The 18,652-nt window shown below is 59.1% G+C and overlaps 1 protein-coding gene across 1 annotated transcript in view; it reads left to right on the top strand.

The window, feature by feature from the left end:
* The first annotated feature begins 215 nt into the window (after positions 1-215).
* The window catches only part of DTX1 (deltex E3 ubiquitin ligase 1), a 40,482-nt gene continuing 22,045 nt past the window's right edge, over positions 216-18,652 (top strand). The window contains exons 1-2 of the mRNA XM_045296698.1: positions 216-1,141; positions 18,227-18,649. Of these exons, the coding sequence (XP_045152633.1) occupies positions 883-1,141; positions 18,227-18,649 (682 nt within the window). The 5' untranslated portion in view covers positions 216-882. The remainder of the gene's footprint in view (positions 1,142-18,226; positions 18,650-18,652) is intronic.

Here is an 18,652-nt window from a genome sequence, read left to right on the forward strand (position 1 = left end):
CAGTCCCCAGATCCTCTTTTAGGCCTGCTCCAAGGGAATCGGGCAAGTCGACCCCTACGAGCCCCCCAGCACCCCCCCACCCCATCGGTTCCCCATTGTTCTCAGCCGTGCGCTCTCCCGGGAAGGGGGGAAGGGGTGCCGCGCTCTTCTCTTAAAGGGCCCTCTCCCTTTCTCCTCTCGGCAGGTCTCCAGCACGAGTGGGGTGGGGCGTGCCCATGGGCCCCCGCCCCCCTCGGCCCCCAGCCCAACTCCGGAGCTGCAGCCCAGGCCCGCGGGGCCGAGGGTGCGTTCCACCTCCCCGCCCCTCCCCCTCCCGTGTGTTCTGCGGCCACCCAGGTCTTCCAGGACCCCGCTGTGGATAAGAGACAAGGGTGCAGGGACGCCCCCTTCTGCAGGAGCCGTCGGGGGGGCCGGACCCAGGCACGCCGGACAGCCCCGCTAGAGCCAGGCGCTGGGTCTGGGGCGCAGTCGGAGCGCAGAGGGCTGGCTGGCCGCCACAGCGACCGCGGTGGCAGCTGCGAGCAGACTGGGGCCGGGGGGCCTCCTAGGTGACAGGCGCTGAGCGCTGGGCTGGAAGAATGCTTGGGAGAACGAAGGAGGAGGCCGGATCTAGCTTAGGGACAGCTTGCTGCCTGACCTGAGGGGGCCAAGAAATTCAGAGAGACGATCTCACCCTTGGACTGAGACTGCTCAGCGTGGAAGGGGGTCCCTGGAGCCTGGAACACCACCCCACACCCTTTTACCAAGGCCTGCAGGCCCCAGAGAGCAGTTAGAAAGGAGGCCGAACTGCCAGTCCCTGTAGGAGAGAAAGGACATTTTCTGCGCAGCCAGCCCGCAGGGCTAAGCCACAGCAGGGACCTGGCCCCTGAGGCCTCAGCGGCCATGTCACGGCCAGGCCAGGGTGTGATGGTGCCGGTGAACGGGCTGGGCTTCCCACCGCAGAATGTGGCCCGCGTGGTGGTATGGGAGTGGCTGAACGAACACAGCCGCTGGAGGCCCTACACGGCCACCGTGTGCCACCACATTGAGAACGTGCTCAAGGAGGATGCCCGAGGCTCTGTGGTCCTGGGCCAGGTGGACGCCCAGCTGGTGCCCTACATCATCGACCTGCAGTCCATGCACCAGTTTCGCCAGGACACGGGTAAGCAGTGCCTCCACCCTCCATCCACTTCACCCCATCCCACCCTCCAGCTGGGCTGAAGGCACACATACCCCCACCCCACTTTCTGGTGGGATGCTGAAATCCCCAGCATCCCCGAGGGTGGAGCCTGGAACTGCAGAAAGACCCCCATCTGCTGAGCCAAACGCTCTCCCTGAAGGAGCCGTTCTAGCCTAGTCCCATTTAAGACTCCCGGTGCCAACCCAGCCTTCTATGTTCGATGTGGGGCCAGTCCTGTTTCCTCTGGAGCCTCAATCTGCTATCTGCAAAATGGGTGGATTTGATCTCTCGCTCTCACGGCCAGCCATGTGAGCATGAAATAAAAGTGAGCTCGCTGGAGCCTGGGGCCAAGAAGACAGTGCCCCATTTGATTTTTTTACAACCATTGTTGGCTCCTCAGCCCCATTTTACAGATGACTTGACTGGTTTAAACTCAGCTGGGATGGAAACCCAGAGTCACGGCTTTTAGCTGGTATCATGAACTGCCTCCGGGTGCTGGTGGTGATGGTGGTCACAGTGTCAGTGGAGGGTGTCAGTGGTTTGATGGCAGTGGTGGGGTGGTACTGATGAGGGAATGGGAGGATTGTACCAGGGAGGTCAGTAATTGGCCTGGTGGTGGTGGTGATTGGTGGTGGGCATGATGATGGTGGTGTGGTTGTGGTGATGATGGGGAAAATGGTGGTGGTGATAGCGGTGGCACTGGTGATGGTGAAGATGGTGATGGTGGTGGTGGTGATGGTGGTAGTGATGGTGATGATGATGGTGGTGGTGGTGGTGGTGGTGGTGGTGATGCTGGTGATGGTGATGGTGATGATGGTGGTGATGGTGGTGGCAGTGATGATGGTGGTGGTGGTGATGATGATGATGATGGTGATGCTGGTGATGGTGGTGATGGTGACGGTGGTGGTGATAGTGGTGACGGTGGTGGTGGTTGTATACTGACAGCAGGAGTGAGGCCAGTGATGTGCTGGCATGACAGAGGGACGTGGTGAGGATGGGTGGCAGTGGTGGTGGCGTTATTGGGTCATGGTGGTGGTAATGGTGGCAGAGGGGTGGTGTTGGCGGCCGGGTGGTGTTGGAGAGAATTTTGTTGGTAGCACTGTGGGCTGTTAGCTGTCGGTGACTGTGGCGTGGAGATGTTGGTGAAGGTAGCAGCGACAGTATGTGGTGACGGTGTCAGCGCTGATAGGATGGGTGAGAAGGGAATTTAGAGAGTCAAGACGAGGTCCCACATGGCATCTTCATCCTGGAGTCTGGCTAGCGATTTGCCGTCATGTAGCTGATGCCTAGTGGCCTCTGCGACAAGCTTGGTGGCAGTAAAGTACAGTGAGTTCCTGAGGTCCTGCCTCATGGAGCTTCAAAAGGACACTTGGTATGTATGACCCCCCAAGGGTCAGGAACTGCTCGTAAGGGCTTGGGACCAGCAGGGCAGTGCGGCTTTCCTTCTCTTGGGGGTGGGGACTAACTGCCAGTGGCTACTGGCGATTAAGGGTCACGGCAACAAGAGGAAGCAAGAAATCCTGTTCTTCTGTCCCACCAGACACATTTCAAGTGTTTAAAAGCCACAAGTGGGTCGTGGCTACCATACTGGGTAACCCAGACCCATGCCCTTTCCATCATGGCAGTGGAATCTTGTGACCAGTACTAGGGCATCTCCCAGTACTTTGGGTCATCACCAAGCCTGGAAAGGGGCTTGGGGGTGGCTTATTGGTGTTGTGTAGAGCTCCATCCTTGTCTCCATCACTCTAGATACTCGTCCTGGTGGTCCCCATCACTCACGCACTCCGTCCTGCAGCCCCTGAGGGAGCTGCTGCTGTGAGCCAGGCACTGGGCTATGCCCCAAGCACAGTAGAGAGCAAGGCGGGCAGGCGATTGGGCCCCCAGGAGGTGTCCGCAGATCTGGGAGACGGGTGTGCACACACCACCCCTACAGATGGTCTGCTTTACAGGGGCCCCCACAAAGACTCAAACAGCAGCTCTGATCGCATGAAAGACAGCCAGGCTAGTGCGCGTCTGCTCATGGAAGGCTAATCCAAGGAAGGGCTTTTTTGAACAAAGATCAGGAGGATGAGTCCTGGGGGGGGAGGGGTAGTGGTGATGGTGGTGGTGGTGGTGGTGGTGGTGGTGGTGATGATGGCGATGGTGGTGATGGTAGTGGTAGTGGTGGTGGTGGGGAGAATGATGGTAGTTTTATCAGTAGTGATGTCAATAATGGTGGTGTGATAGGATGGATGAGCTGGGGAGAAGAACTGGTGCAAAGGCCCTGAGGCAGGAAAGTGCCAAGTACCTTCAAGGTCATGGTGGCTACCAAGCGGGGAGGTGGTACAGGCTGGAACCTGGACAGCCGAGAAACGTCCTGAGATGAAGGGACACCACCGTCCGGTCCTTGCACCCCCGCATTCTCTCAGACCAGCTCCTGAAACCCTACTGGAGAAATGGAGAAGTCTGGGGATCCCCGGCTCCATTCTCCCTGTCTTATTTCAGCCCCTTCTCTGGTGGAGGGCAAAAGGTTGGCTAGAAAGTTGCCCCTGAATCTGCTCTAACTTGTGGAAACCCTGTGTGTCTCCGAGAACCCGGGTCTTCCAATGGTGCAAACGTCATCACCAGACCTTCCTTCTAAGGCACCAGCCGTCGGTTAGCAGACAAACACGATCAGCGTTCACACTCCCCAGCGACTCCCTGGGAGCAAGAGGGGCTAGGTTTCCTCCTTGGCTCAGAGCTAGCCCTGAGCTCTAGAGATTATCCGGAGCCTGGCCCTGAGGGAGGCCTGAGTCTCCGGGCGGCGGGAACCGTTAGTGCCCGCCTGCTCACCAAAAGATTGCAGATTTGAATCCACCTAGAGGCACCACATGGACTCTGGTGGCACCTTGCTGTAGTGGGTTACGTGTTGGGCTGCTAGGGAGAGGTCCTTTTGAGGAAAGGCCTCGCGCTGTCCTTCTGAGGAGCGCTGTCTTCTCCCATCAGGACCCACTCCACAGCATTTGCTGGCCGGTCTCTGGAAGCAGCCAAGTTGGCGACTTTGCCTTTGACTGCCCCCAGCTCTCAGGGCCCCTTTCAATCCCTAGCCCCCATCTCAGGGCCTGCCTCTTCAGACCCCGACTCTCTTCTTCCCCCCCACCCCGCCCCTTCGTCCTAGGTCAGCCGGTAAAAGTAGAAATCCCGTTCCTCCATGCAGCCGCCATTCAGCTGCGCTCAGTCACCCCACCCAAAGTCCTTCACTCCACACCTGTCCACTGGGGTCCGGAAACAGGAAAGAACGCTGCATGCCCCATTGGGCGCCTGGGCACCTGCCAGGACCCCCCAGTGAAGAGAGCCTGTGAGCGCTGGTGGGGGGAAGGGGGGGGAAGGGGAGCAGGCAATGGCTCGGATGGTAGAAATCTGCAAGAGGAAGGGGCAAAAAGATTCCCCACCACAGAGGTTACAACGCACTCCTGGTTCACATAGTGCCAAAAAAACACCTCAAGAAAGGAGATTTAGCCCTCACTGTTGATGGTCCTGGAATAAGCCTGAATCAGCGGGCAGGAGACCTGAATACCAGACCCTCCTCTGCCACTGGCCAGGGACAAGAGTCCTCCAATCTCAGTTTTCCTGTCTATAACATGGGTGTGGGCGGCGTCTTACTCGCAGGAAGCTTGGGTCGCTGGAGAGACCTGAACGTACCCCTGCCACCCGAAGCATTGCCCAAATTCAACACAAAAGCCAGACTCCCTGCGGTCCAGTTGATACCTACTCCGAAACCCTATAGGACAGGGTGGAACCGCCCCTGTGGGTTTCCAAAGCCCCATCTCTCTCCTGGGCAGGGGGTGGTATAGAACCGCCGACCTTGCAGTTAGCAGCCCAACACGCAACCTCACCCACTACACCACACACACACAGACACACACACACACACACACACACACACACACACACACACACACCAGCATACGCTGAGCCCCGCAGAGGATAAGACGCATGGCAAGAGTGAGGCTTTTACAGATGCTAAAAAGGAAAACAGTGAAACAATAAACAAACCCACTACCGTGGAGTGGATGCCAACTCAGAGCGACCCGACAGGGCTGGGTTGACCGCCCCTCTGAGTTTCTGAGACTGTCACTCTTTACAGGAGTAAGGAGCCCCGGCTTTCTCCCTGACACACTCAAAACAGCACAGAGCTGTAAAGCACACGGGTCTTGCACATCCGTCTGAATTTTCTCCCTGTAAAATTCTCTGGGGGTGCATTGCTCTGAACTCAAGTGGTTGCAGGCAGCAGGACAGGTCCCACCAGCTTGGGTTAGTGCCTGGACATCTGGGCTGGCAGCTTGGGGGTCAATAGTTCGGTTTTATCTCCATGGCCACTACTCAGTCCCACTAGTGTACCCTCCCCCCCAGAGCCACAGCAGGCAGTACTTAGAACAAAGAAGAACAGAGAACTGGTGAAACTCAACTGGGGGGTGGGGGTGGGGGTGAGGGGGTGGGGCGCTGTAGTTTGAAAGTCACATGTCACGAGTTTATGTTCATGAGCTCTTCTTGTTGAGTGTGTGCGTGTGTGCGTGTATGTGTGTTTCACCCGTCGTGTAAAATGGCGCACAACTGTTCTCAGCTGAACAAACACAAACAGGCCTGTGTGTTGTAGCTCACCAACCCAGGTCCTTACTGGTCTTTCCTCTGCCTAGGCTCGCTGTGAACTGAAAGGCATGCCTCGTGGTGTGTGCAGACACGGGCGCACACGTGTCCGGGCGTCCCTGTAACGTGTGCTGAGATGCACAGGCGTGTGCGTGCCCGCCAGCCTGGCTGGGTGCTGGGTGACAGACACATCAGCACGTAGTGTCTGTAGAGACAGTGTCATGCGGTCATGGGAGGACAGTCCAGGTGTCAGACTCAGCCCGCCCCCGCCCCCACCCCCATGGGGTAAGTGTTTGCACAGCTGTTGCCCCTTCACCTCTCCCCCCCTGGGCTGTTTTCACTGCTGGTGGCTCAGGGAGTGAGCTTCCCTGGGATGGCCTGCGGGTTCAGAGCCCAGAATCCGGCCTGTAACCTGGAGTCCTCCTACATGGGTGGAGAAACCCCTTGGCCCTTGCCCCTGGCACCGGAGCTGGTGGCCCAGGCAGGATCCTGGCACCAGAGCGCAGGAGGGGAGGCCCAGCAGCTGGGAAGGCTGAGGGAAGGCGCTGGCCCACGTGCTCACTGTCCACAGCTTTCCCCAGCCCGCTTTGTCTGGATCACCTGCCACATGACTGCCCCAAGTGGGACGTGCCTGGGACTAGGTCGGGTGGGGCAGCAGTGGGGAGGCTGAGTGGGCCCAAGAGCCATGGGGGTCTCTGGATGAGGGCCTTGGCTCCCACCATCATGGGGGAGGGGGACGCTTGGGGAGCCGATGTCTGCCCGAGGGGGGGTCATTCTCACCCCCTGCTCTTGGGGCAGCGGCCTCCATCTCCCAGGGCCTGACCCTAGACCCCGGATTTCCAGTGACCACACAAGCTGCACAGAGGCGTGACTCAGCCACTTCCCGGCATTCCCCAGGGGCTGGGCGGGGAGGTGAGCAACCCCTTTCTGCCTGGTCTCTTCTGGTCCGCTGCTGGGAGGACGGGGGGGAGGCCTTCTGCCCATTCTGCAGATGGAGCCGCTGGGATGGAAGGAGGGGTGGCGGCCAGGCTGGGGACTGTGCACACATCCTGCGCCGTGGGCTCAGAGCCAGCTGTGTCTGGCACTTGCTAAGCTATTGGGCCGGAGGGACAGGTGGTAGTTAGTTTCAGTGTCTTCTCTTAACCTGCGTCCCATCCTTAGGGACTTCAGCCTCACTCAAACCTGGTCCCTGCCCTTAGGGGTCCCTGTCCCCCACGCTTAGCGCTGTCCAAGAGCGGAGGTCACCAGGGGGTGCAGCTCCTAGAATGGAGACGACTAGGACCAGTCAGGGTGTGGAGGGCAAGGATGGGGACAGTGGCTCAGCCAAGGTCACACAGCCAGTCCAACTGGGCCTCCAGGATGGGGCGAGCAAGGGTTCAGTGGCCCGACTGAGAGTCCCCTCCCCCTCCTCCCCGTCAGGCTCCATCGGAACCTGTTGCCAGGCTCTGTGCCAAGGGAGGGACACGAGGCACCCGGGGAGGCCCGCCTGGTGCAGCTCCCTAGTAACAAGGCATGCCCTCAGGACCCTCTCCTAGCCAGCCCAGGGCGCGGGGTGAGGGGGGGACAGGGCCTGCACAGGGGCAGGGCAGGGTCATATCCAAGTGGTGACAAGTCCAGTTCCGAGTGGCAGTCTTGCTGCCTACCCATCCCCCTTCACAGGCTAACCCATTTGGCCTCTGGCTCCTGGTCTACCTGCAAGAGCCTCTCTTGATCGGCTGAATCCCACCCCACCCCCACCCCCAGCAGGTTTCTTGGACAGTCACTGGTGCCAGCTCAGTGGACAGAAAGCACCCCTACCACGTTCTGTTTCAGAGGCCTATGGGGGCGAAGACAAATGGCTATTGTGAGAAGTGACCCCTCCAGGGTCCAGCGGATGTGGCCACCGGCAGACCCTCTTGGAGGGAGAGTCACAGTTTCCTGCTCTGTGGTGGGGAGAAGAGCAGGCCCTGCAGGGGGGTGGGGGTGGGGGGCAGGGGGCGCTGACTTGAGGGTCAGATGAGCTCAGAGGAGCAAAACTGTGGGGGCGTTACCTGAGCACACAGTGGGCAGAGGAAAGGTGCAGGCTGTCTGGGCGGTGTGTGGTTGGGGGCTCCTTGGGAGAGGCTCCCCGAGAGTCTGGGGGAGGAGCCCTGCCGGTGGAGAAAGCAGGCTGAGCCAGCCTGCAGCTGACTGAGCTTGGAGGATAGGCTGGAGCAGCCTGGTGGCCGTGGAGGTCCTGAAAGGCCTGGGTTTGGGGAGAGGAGAGGCGGGAGGCGGTGAGGGTGACCTCTTGGGCCCACTGGGGCCTGGCAGATGCCAGCTGCTGCCCTTTAGCGGCCAGGTCCTGGGGGACCGAGAGCCACACTGTAGGACTGGGGCTGGCTAATCACAGGCCTGAGAGGGCCGAGCTGGGCGGACAGGCAGGGGCCGGCCCAGCCTCCTTCCACCAGCCAGCAGGCATCCGCCCATCATGTTCATAATAGGATGAGGCTCCTGAGGGCGGGCCCTGGAGGATCTGCCAAAGGAATTGGGGGGGTGAGGGGGGCCAGAGGTTCAGACCCAGGTGTGCTGCTGTGGGGGCTGGGCGGCTGCCAGGCCTGTGTGCCAGGCCAGGCTGGCCCAGCACCTTGGACAGTGCCCATCCCAGCCTCCCCTCCTTGCCGCCTCCCCAGCCCTTCCTGTCCTCTCAACACCCAGCCCGCCTTTCCAGGGGAGCTGTGGGGCCTGACCTAGCAAGGGGGAGGGGACAGGGAGGTGACAGAGGGGGAGGAAAGCTGTCAATGAGGCCAGGGAGGGGGAAGGGACAGGAGGTGATGGGGACCAGGGTGGGGACCAGGGTTGATGGGGGTCAGTGGGGGAAAAGGCAGGAGGTGGTGGGTCAGTGGGGGAAGGAATGGTAGGTGGTGGGGACCCGGGTGGAGGACCAGAGGTAATGGGGCTCAGTGGGGGAAGGGTAGGAGGTGGTGGGGTGTGATGGAGCTGTGACCAAGCAGAAAAGGGGGTGTGGAGGAAAGAATGGGAGTGGTGAGAGAGGGGTGATGGGAGGAGGAGGAAGAGGAGGAAGGCCCAGTGCCGGTCTTGGTGGAGGTACCCATGAAGGGTCCCCTGTGCCTTCCCCAAGTGTAGTTCTTAGAGAACAAAGGGCCCCTTGGACCATCTTGTCATAACTCTTATCTCCATGGTCCCCCAACTTCCTCCTGCTCTTAGTGGGAGCCCAGGACAGATAACCTAAAGAGCCTGCTCTGCCTACTGGTTGGCACAGACACCCCTCACCAGGCCTCAGCTGCCCCTGGCTGACGTCTGCCAAGGGCTTGCGCCCTCCAAAACCTGGAACTGGCTGCCTTAGGGACCCCAGGTGATGACCAGGCTCCCAGCACCTCGTGTGGAATCCTGGGAAAAGGCGGAGCTGTGGCTTGGGGTCATTCCACTGCCTCAGCTTCCTAATCTGGAATGTGGGCCAACAGCGAGGCCTGTATCAGGGGCGGTGCCCGTGTGCTCACGCACGCCACAGGCACCAATGCTAGATGCCAGGCTCTGTCCTAAGTGAACGGGATGGGTACTCTGGTCAGGTGGGGAGATGGGTACTGCCTGCAGCCTGGCACCGGGTGGAGCCCAGGATGTTCAGACTGGGACAGAGTCCCCACGGGTCCCCTGAGGCTTCTCCTTCTCTGGATGCTTCCCTCCCTGCCTCCCTCCCTCAGGCCCCTGGAGTCGCTCCAGGCCTGGCCGCCTCCACCTGCCCTGGCAGTTGTGGCAGGCGGTGATGGGATGCAGGAGGGAGCCTGGCGGCAGGCCCTGAGCAGAACGCCTGAAACGCAGAACAAAGGACAATGCCATCAAAGGAGGCCTTGCTGGGTGCCAGGACAGCCCTGCCAGGAGCCTCGGTGAGCCACCTCGCTGCCTATGACAGCCTGGGCTCTTGTCCCCTCTGCCTTGCCTTGGACCAAATCACACCAGGGGAGGAAGCTAGAGTTTGCCGGAAGCTATATGGTTAGACGCCCTCGCTCAGAGGGGAGGGGTCAGCATTAACCTCTCCCCAGTTTCCTCTCTTCCAGGGACATTGGGCCCATTCATGCCCTGGTGGCATAATGGTTAATAGTTAGGTTGCTAACCGCAAGGTCAGCAGTTCGAACCCACCAGCCGCTCCGTGGAAGAAAGATGAGGCATAAAGAGTGACAGTCTCGAAAACCCACAGAGGCAGTGCCCCTAGCCATAGGCCTTCCTCTCTCTGGGACTCTGATTCCCTGTCTTCAAAGAGGTGGCTGGTTCAGCGGCATTCAGGGCCCGAGCAGGCAACAGAAATGTGGGGAGCAGTTGGGAAGGCCGAGGCTGGGCCCGTCTTGTTTGCTCGTGCCTGGTATCCAATAGGCGCTCAATCGATGCTTTTTTGTTTGTTTTATAACACATTTTATTAGTCTTGTCTATTTCACTTCGGGTCTTTTTTTAAATTTAATTTTTTTTTAACCTTTTATTAGGGGCTCATACAACTGTTATCGCAATCCATACACACATCAATTGTGTAAAGCGCATTTGTTCATCGCTTCTCAAAACATTTTCTCTCCACTTAAACCCCCGACATTAGGTCCTCATTTTTCCCCTCCCTCCCGCTCCCCCCTCCCTCATGAGCCCTTGATAGTTTATAAATGGGTTTTTTGTCATATCTTGCCCTGTCCGACGTCTCCCTTCACCCACTTTTTGGTTGTCTGTCCCCCAGGGAGGAGGTCACACACAGTTCCATGTAATCGGTTCCCTCTTTCCTACCCATTCTCCCTTTACCCTCCCTGTTTTGCCACTCACACCACTGGTCCTGTAGGGCTCATCCGCCCAGGATTCCCTGTATTTCCAGTTCCCATCTGTACCAGTGTACATCCTCTGGTCTAGCCAGACTTGCAAGATCGAATTCGAGTCATGGTAGTGGGAGCGGGGAGGAAACATTTAGGAACTAGAGGAAAGTTGTATTTCTCATCATTGCTACATCGCACCCTGACTGGCTCATCTCCTCCCCGAGACCCCTCTGAAAGGGGATCTCCAGTGGCCTACTAATGGCCTTTGGATCTCCACTCCGCACTCCCCCCATTTTGAAGTGCTTCCCCAAACCGCTGCTGCGGTGGACAGGTGCCAGTCCTGGGGGGCCGTGTCTTCGGACATCTTGAAGTTTTTGAAATACAGTATTCTGATTTCAAAATGTGTATGTGAAGCCCATCCACAACCCCTGCTCCCCAGGAGAAAGATGAGGCTTTCTACTCTCATAAAGAGAGGCAGTCCCGGGAATCCACAGGGGCAGTTCCCTGCCCCATCGGTCCCTTAGAGTCAGAATTGACAGCGATGAGCTCCGTTTGGGTTTGAGCCTGTCTGAGGGCTGGGCTAGAGGCCAGCTCCCTCCCTTCCCCCACCCCTCTCTCCACCGCCCTGGCCCAGCTGCCAGCAGACCCTGGGGAGCCTGGGCCAGCGTTGAACGTGCAGAAACCGCTAATGGACCATGGCTTTGCTTGAAGAGCCCCCGGGGAGCATTTGGAGGGAAACAGAACACCGCGGGGTTATTGATCGCGGGTGGGCAGGGGCAGGCGCTCTGGACCCACAGGCTGCGGTGTGAGTCCCCACCTGATGGCTGCCCCCATGGGGACCTCCTGTCCTCGGGAGGAGCCGCGATCTCCCCATCTTCAGCTACTCCCCTGTTGCCACCAGGGTCAGGGTGGGAGGAAAGGGAGAGAGTCGTGACTCCAGGAGGTGAGAGGGCAGCCCTTACTTGCTCTGTGCCTCAGTTTCCATCTCCGGAACATGAGCTCGAGAGGAGAGTGACCGGAGTGGCCAGTAAGGCCAGGTGGCCTGGATTCCGGTTCTGGCCACGGGACTTCCTGCAGATCACTTTCAGTGTGTGTGTCTAACCTGCTGTGGGGCCTCGTTGTTGTGGGGGGTGGATTCCAACTCAGCGAGCCCTCCTCAAGGCAGACCTGCCCCCTCGGGATTCCCAGGCTGCCATGCTTACAGAGGGAGCAGGTTACCAGGCCTTCCTTCTGCGGGGCTGCCGGTCTGCTCCACTCACCACTCTTTAAGGTAGCAGCAAGGGCCTCACCGCTGTGCCAGCAGGGCTATGCCACCAGCCTCGCTCTCCGTGGGAGAAAGACGGGGCTTGGGACGCCCGCTGACAATGACAGTTTCGGAGACTCACAAGGGCCCTGCCACCCTGCCTTAGAGGGCTGCTGTGTGTGGGCACTGGCTGGAAGATAGGGAGTTGGGTTTGCCATGGGTAGCAGCACCCCACCTCCGAGGCTGCTCTGGGAGCCTGAGTTTGTACGCACCGGGGCCCCGTCAGCGTGGTCTCTGAGGGTCAGCGCATGTTGCGTTACTCTGTGGAAGAATTCAGGACGGTCCCTGACCGGCACCTGGTGCCCAGTGGTGCTCTGTCTGCACTCAGTGAGCCCCCACCCTGGGGTTTGACCAGGCCACCCCCTGCAGCGGGCCACCCCCACACCTAACAGGATGTCCCATGACTGCCTCCCACGGGGCTCCCCTTCCTGCCAAGGTCTGGGGGGCCCCTGTGATGAGATCACTTCCCTTTGGACAACCACTCCTCCCGGGTGGAATTCCCCAGGCCGGGCCAGGCAGAGTCTGTCGGAGGCTGAGGGGCAGGCCAGAGGACTCAGCCTGTCCCTGCCTCCTAAAGGGACTGAGGCACAGACACACCCCACCCGCCAGCTCTCCCTCCTAAGCAATGAGGACAAGGGTGAGGTAGTGAGCTCCCCATCCCTGGAGGCATCCTAAGCCGGGCTACCACCGGGCTGCGCCTAACCTTTCAAACCAGTCCAGCCCGCGCCTTCCATGAGTGGAGTCTCATTTCCAGCCCTCTGCTCCTGTCCTCTCAGGGTTTCAACTCCCTGGGGCCTCAATCTTCTCACCTGTGAAATGGGACTGATCTTAGTAGCTCCAGGAAGGAATGGGATGGAGGGGGGCGGGGCACAATGAGTTGGTGCCCGGGAAGTGCTGAGCACAGCATCTGGTGCGTAGTAGGGGCTCAGGGTTCGAGCTGCGTGTGGGTAGCGTCGAGGCAGGTTTTCAACCCCGTGGTCTCTCCTCCACGCAGTCTTTTAGCCTTGGTGTCTCCTCTCTGGCTCTCCCTGGCCCCTCAGACGCTAGATTTAAAAGCAGAACCAACCCTCTAGGGCAGGGTAGCACAGCCCCTGTGGGTTTCTGAGACTGTGACCCGTGGGAGTAAAAAGCCTCGTCTTTCCTCCGTGCATCAGCTGGCTGATGGTTTAGAACTGCTGGCCTTGTGGTTAGCAGCCCGACGTGTAACCACTGCACCACAGCGTCTAGATCACAGACTTTTGATTCTCTGACTCGGACCCCAGCTCTGGGTCCTGTGCCCACTGCAGCCACTGCCATGTGAGTCTTGACCCCTCTCTCTGACAGCCTCTTTCCGTCGCTCTGTGTCCCTCGGTGATTGTCTCCCTGCCCCATCACCTCATTCCTGGCCCTAGCCTCTGCCTCTCTCTGTGTCTCTGTCTCTCTCCTTCCTAGTCTCTGCCCCAGGCTCCAAGCAGACTCAGCTTACAGCTGCAGGCTACCCCTATGCCCCCAGTTTCCCCAACCACCCAGCTGCTAGTTAGCCCCGGCACCTCTTCCCTGAGCTCAGCTGGAACAAGACTGGAATTTTTCAACTAAACATTCTTAGGAAACTAAAGGAGGGGTCAAAAAAAACCCCAGCAGACACAAAAACAGACCGAAGAAAGCATGCATACTGGACACGGGACAGGCCCTCGGGCCAAGGGGACCCAGAGCCTCATGGCCAGCACAGCTGGGTGACCGAGGGGCCAGTGAGAGACAAGCCCCAGTGTGGGTGACAGAGAAAGGCCAGCTGCATGCCTCCCAGGCTGTGGAACCTCAGGCCCATCTTAGAGACCCATTGTTCTGCCAAAAATCTAGGCCAAGGCCACCAGGAAGGAGAGGGCGCCCCTCCACCACCCATTTGGAACCTCCAGATCGCAGACCAGTCAGGTCACCGGACGACCAGCTGCCCCCACCCCCCGCCCCTCCAGCCTGGTACCCAGCCAGCATGGACCTGAGAAGTGGACGCTGGGCAGGCGGGCAGCGGCGGACGCTGTGGGGTGCAGGACTGGGCAGGGAGGGCGGCAGCTGCCCTAATTACTCCAGCTCTCCAGATTGCAATCTTGCTTCAAAAGGACTCCAGGGACCAGGCCTTAATAAGTACCAGTAAACAGGCAGGAAAATCGATACCTGGTAAAGAGAGCTCTGAGCGGCAGGGAGGCGTTCCCAGAGGCCTTTGCAGGAAAGCTGGCCCATGTTGACCTCTGAACGCCTCTCTCTTGCCTTGGAATTCCCCACCCGCCCCAGGCACCCAGTGTGTGGCTTGCTCCCCCCTCGACCCCCCATGGGGTGGCACCTGCTCCACGCCACCTCTATGCCATCCAGCCAGGCCCTCCCCTCCCTCGCTCCCTCTGAGCTCCGGCGTATGCCAAGCAGGTTGTCCCTCTCGGCTGCAGGTGCCTCCTTTGTGCCAGGCTCTGTGGCTGGTGCTGGGAACAAGGACGAGGATGTGATCCACCCCTGCCCTCCCCAAAGTCGTCAGCCAATGAGGGAGACCAGAACAAAGTGAGAGACCTAATTGAACGACCGCGTGAGACAGACATGCAACAAAAAGGCTACAAGTGCCAGCACCTACCACAGCACCAGCTTCCGGGCGCAGGCGGGCACGTGGAAGGTTTTACCCGATGAACAGGACTGGTTTGTCAGGAAAGACCAGTCCCTGGAGCAGGACATCCTGCTTGGTGGAGTGGAGGGGCAGTGAAAGAGAGGAAGGCCCTCGGCGAGACGGATGGACACAGTGGCTGCCACCACAGGCGCAGGCACACAAAGGATTGTGAGGGCGGTGCAGGACGGGCAGTGTTTCCTACTGTTGTGCACAGGGCCGACCCGGGTCAGAATGGATCTCATAGTACCTGAGGACAACTGAACAGGGGGTGGGGGCAGGTGGGGGCAGGGGATAAATGGAGGTGGTGGTTGTTAAGGGCCCTTGGTCCCAACTCATAGCGACCCTGCCTACAGTGAACGGAATGGAACACCAGCCGGGTCCTGCGCCAGCCTCACCTTGGTTGCTTGAGCCCATGATCGCAGCCACGGTGTCAACCCATCTCGTGAAGGGGCTTCCTCGTTTTACCAAGCAGGACGTCCTTTTCCGGGGACTGGTCTCACCGATCACACGTAGACCCTCGTGTGACACATTGGACCAGGAGCCATGGTGGCGTCGTGAACTACTCCTTGGGCTGCTGAAAAGGGTTGCTGTGAGTCAGAATGGACTCCCCTGCAGTGGGATTGGATTTGGGGGGGCTTGGTTGTCATTTTGTTCTTTATGGGGTTTGGTGGGGGGGGGGTTTATACCCGTATATAAAACAAAGCAAAATAATGAGTTGAAAGTGGGACAAAAACAAACAAAGAAGCTACCTCGGTTGATGGGATTTGAACCCTGGATAGCATGAGCTTTTTCACGTGACTTGATTGCAAAGGAGCTCTGGCGGCATAGTGGATTATAGCTTACAGATTAGAGTGGGCTGCTAGCCGAAAGGTCAGCAGTTCTAACCCACCAGCCGCTCCTCGGAAGCAAGATGAGGCTTCCTGCTCCTGTAAAGATTGACAGCCATAGCAGTGCGCGATGCCGGATACGTCATCCTAGCTAGCACCCATGTAAGCACTTCCTGCATGCCAGGCGCTCTGCCGGTGAGCACACCAGCATGCATTGTTTGATTGTGACCTACAAGATTCTTGTGGGGTAAGCTTCAGACACTCCATTTTACAGACAGGACACTGACACTGTGAGTTGAGTCAGGATTTGCAGGAGGTGGCCCGGCAGGCTTCTGAGCTGCTCTCCCATCTCCCAGCATTTCGGCTCTGCTCAGGGCCAGGCACCTGAGTTATTAAGTAAGACACCACCGTCGGGTCCCTTCCCCCTCCACTGGGCTCCTTAACCCTACCCGGAAGTTAAAGGCGGTAATTCCCGGCAGGCCAGTACCACCATCATCCATCACAACCCCCTTCATTGACAGATAGGGAAACTGAGGCCCAGGAGGGGGAGACCAGCATGCAGGAATCAGGATCTCGAGTTTCCCCCCTCTCCGGAGCCCGGATACAACAGTGGTTAAGTGCCAGGAGGCCAGCTGTTCAAACCCACTCATCGCTCTGCAGGAGACAAGGGCCTCAGGGTGATCTGCTTTCAGCAGGATTATCCTCTAGAAAGCCCACAGGGCAGCCCTGCTCTGCCCTAGAGGGTCACCAGAACCAGAACACAGTAACCATGCAGCCCCCTCTCAGGCCAGTTGTGGGGTGGGGGGAACAATGTGCATGCACACAATTAAAATACTAAGTCCTGGGGCAGAGGCCTGGGGGAGTTTTCATGATTGGCTGGAATATCATAGAAGCACACCCCCCCTCAAAATAAAAATTTCATCGTGTAGATTCCGACCCATTAGGACAGAGTAGAATTTCCAAGTCTGCCTACTTGACGGGAGCCGATAGCCACCTCTCTGCCTCCAAGAGCACCGTGGGTTCCCACGGCCAGCCCTTCTGTTAGCAGCTGGGTGCTTTAACCCCTGTGCCACCAGGGGATCGTTTTTCTTGAGGCCAGGCTGTCAACCCCTCCCTATCACCTCTCTCATTTCTGTGGCTACAGCTCAGTGCCTCTGTGTCCCCAGTGTCCGGGGTGGGGGGACACAAGGGCTTGGGTAGAGTCCTTGGAATTCTAACAAAGGAGAGGCAGAAGACCACTCCTCAAATCCTGAGCCCAGGGTCAGGACAGAGGGACGGTGGGTCATCAGGAGAGGGACGTCTGAACGAGGTGTTGCCCAGGGGTTGGGCCACCTGTGAGTTTGCAGGCCCCTGGGAAACAACCTCACAGTCACCTCTATTTTCTACCTGGGGGGCTTTCCCAGAAGTGAGGAGCCCTCAGCGATGCAGCTGCCCTGAACCTCCAGAAAGAATCACCCCACTCGGGCCTCGGGGTTCAGAGCCGGCTCAAGTCCTGGCGTCTAGGCCTTGCCCTGTCTACCCAGTGCTTCCAGTGGGGCAGGGCTCCGGGGAGTGCCTCGGGCTTGGGGAGCACAGAGCAGTGTCTGGGAGCCCTCATTTTAACCCAGGGGTTGAGGGGGTACTCATGCTAATCTTGGGGGGGGCGGTACGAGGCTGTTCTGTGTGAGTGTTATGTGGTTCCGAACGAGCGCTCAGTACCAGCCTGACAGAGAGCAGACCAGCAGCAACTGTGGGCTGACAGAGGGAAGAACTGAGCAAAGAGAGACACCACACACACACACACACACACACACACACACACAGTTGTAGACTGAGGGATGGACCAGTCAGTGCAGGGTGCGCAAAAGGAAGGAACACAAGAATGAGAATGAGCAGTGCATTCATTCGGCCATCAGCTGCCTACTGGGCACCTACCGGGCGCAGGCGCTGGGGCCCTAACCGTGACCAAAAGCAAGTCCCTGCCCTGTGACGGTGACATTTTAGTGAAAGAGACAGTCAAGAAGCAAGATAAGCAGGTAAACCAAGGGCCATCGGAAGGGGACAGGGAGGAGAGGGAGGGCCGTGGGCACGCCTGGCTTGAAGGAGCAGGGCAGTGAATGACGGCAGGGTGCCTGGCTGGGTGGATAAAGGGGTAAGATCTGAATGACAAGGGTAACACGTGACTACGGATGTGAACGAATGAATTACAGTGCGCGTGCGTGTGTGTGTATGCGCGCGCGCGCGCAGGTGCTCGACCACAGCCTGAAGAAGCAACTGGAGGCCTGAATGGGACACGAACTCCTGAAGTGGTCACATGGACGGGAGGAAGGAATGAGCGCATGGATGAGTGATGGGATGGATGTATGAACTCGTGCTGGGAGTAAGAAACACATCGACGTAAGAATGGATGGAAACCGTTCAAACACCACCGGCCACACCTTGGGGGAACAGACTAGGTTTTCTCCTCCCATGAAAAGTTACAGTCCCCATGAATGGATGGTTAGAAGACCGGGTGAATGGGTGACTAACTGGAGGAATGAACTCTGCCCTTGGGTGCCTGCGTGCCCAGGGCCTCCCTTCCATGTCAGCTACATAGATGGGGGAGGAGGTTGAGTACCCTGCCCCCATCCTGATGCCCCCCATCCTGTGTGATGCACCCCTGTGTGGTGCTTCCCGTTACGCAACCTGTGTTGGCCTCGTGCAGGCTAGCTTCCAACTCACTCGCGTCTGTGGGGACCTTTCCCCACGGGGGTCCCCCTCACCCTGCTCCAGCCTGTTCTGACCAGCCCCCTGCGTCCCTACCCTCACCTGCATTGACCCCTCCCCTCGGGTCTGTGTTGACTCCGCCCCCCACCTTGCCCCGCAGCCACACCTCCCTGCTGGACCTCTGCCGCTCCCCGCAGCCCCAGCTTGGACCGTACCCTGGGCCCAGGCTGACCGCCCGCGCCCCCTTCCTTCTGACCGCAGGCACCATGCGGCCCGTGCGGCGCAACTTCTACGACCCGTCGTCGGCGCCGGGCAAGGGGATCGTGTGGGAGTGGGAGAGCGACAGCGGCGCGTGGACCGCCTACGACATGGACATCGGCATCACCATCCAGAACGCCTACGAGAAGCAGCACCCGTGGCTCGACCTCTCGTCGCTGGGCTTCTGCTACCTCATCTACTTCAACAGCATGTCGCAGATGAACCGCCAGACGCGCCGCCGCCGCCGCCTGCGCCGCCGCCTGGACCTGGCCTACCCGCTCACCGTGGGCTCCATCCCCAAGTCGCAGTCCTGGCCCGTGGGCGCCAACTCGGGCCAGCCGTGCACCTGCCAGCAGTGCTTGCTGGTCAACAGCACGCGCGCCGCCTCCAACGCCATCCTGGCTTCCCAGCGCCGCAAGGCGCCCCCCG

The sequence above is a fragment of the Echinops telfairi genome, unplaced genomic scaffold (assembly GCF_000313985.2).
Source record: "Echinops telfairi isolate 266 unplaced genomic scaffold, ASM31398v2 ScPeMD7_7412;HRSCAF=8450, whole genome shotgun sequence".
Lineage (NCBI taxonomy): Eukaryota > Metazoa > Chordata > Mammalia > Afrosoricida > Tenrecidae > Echinops > Echinops telfairi.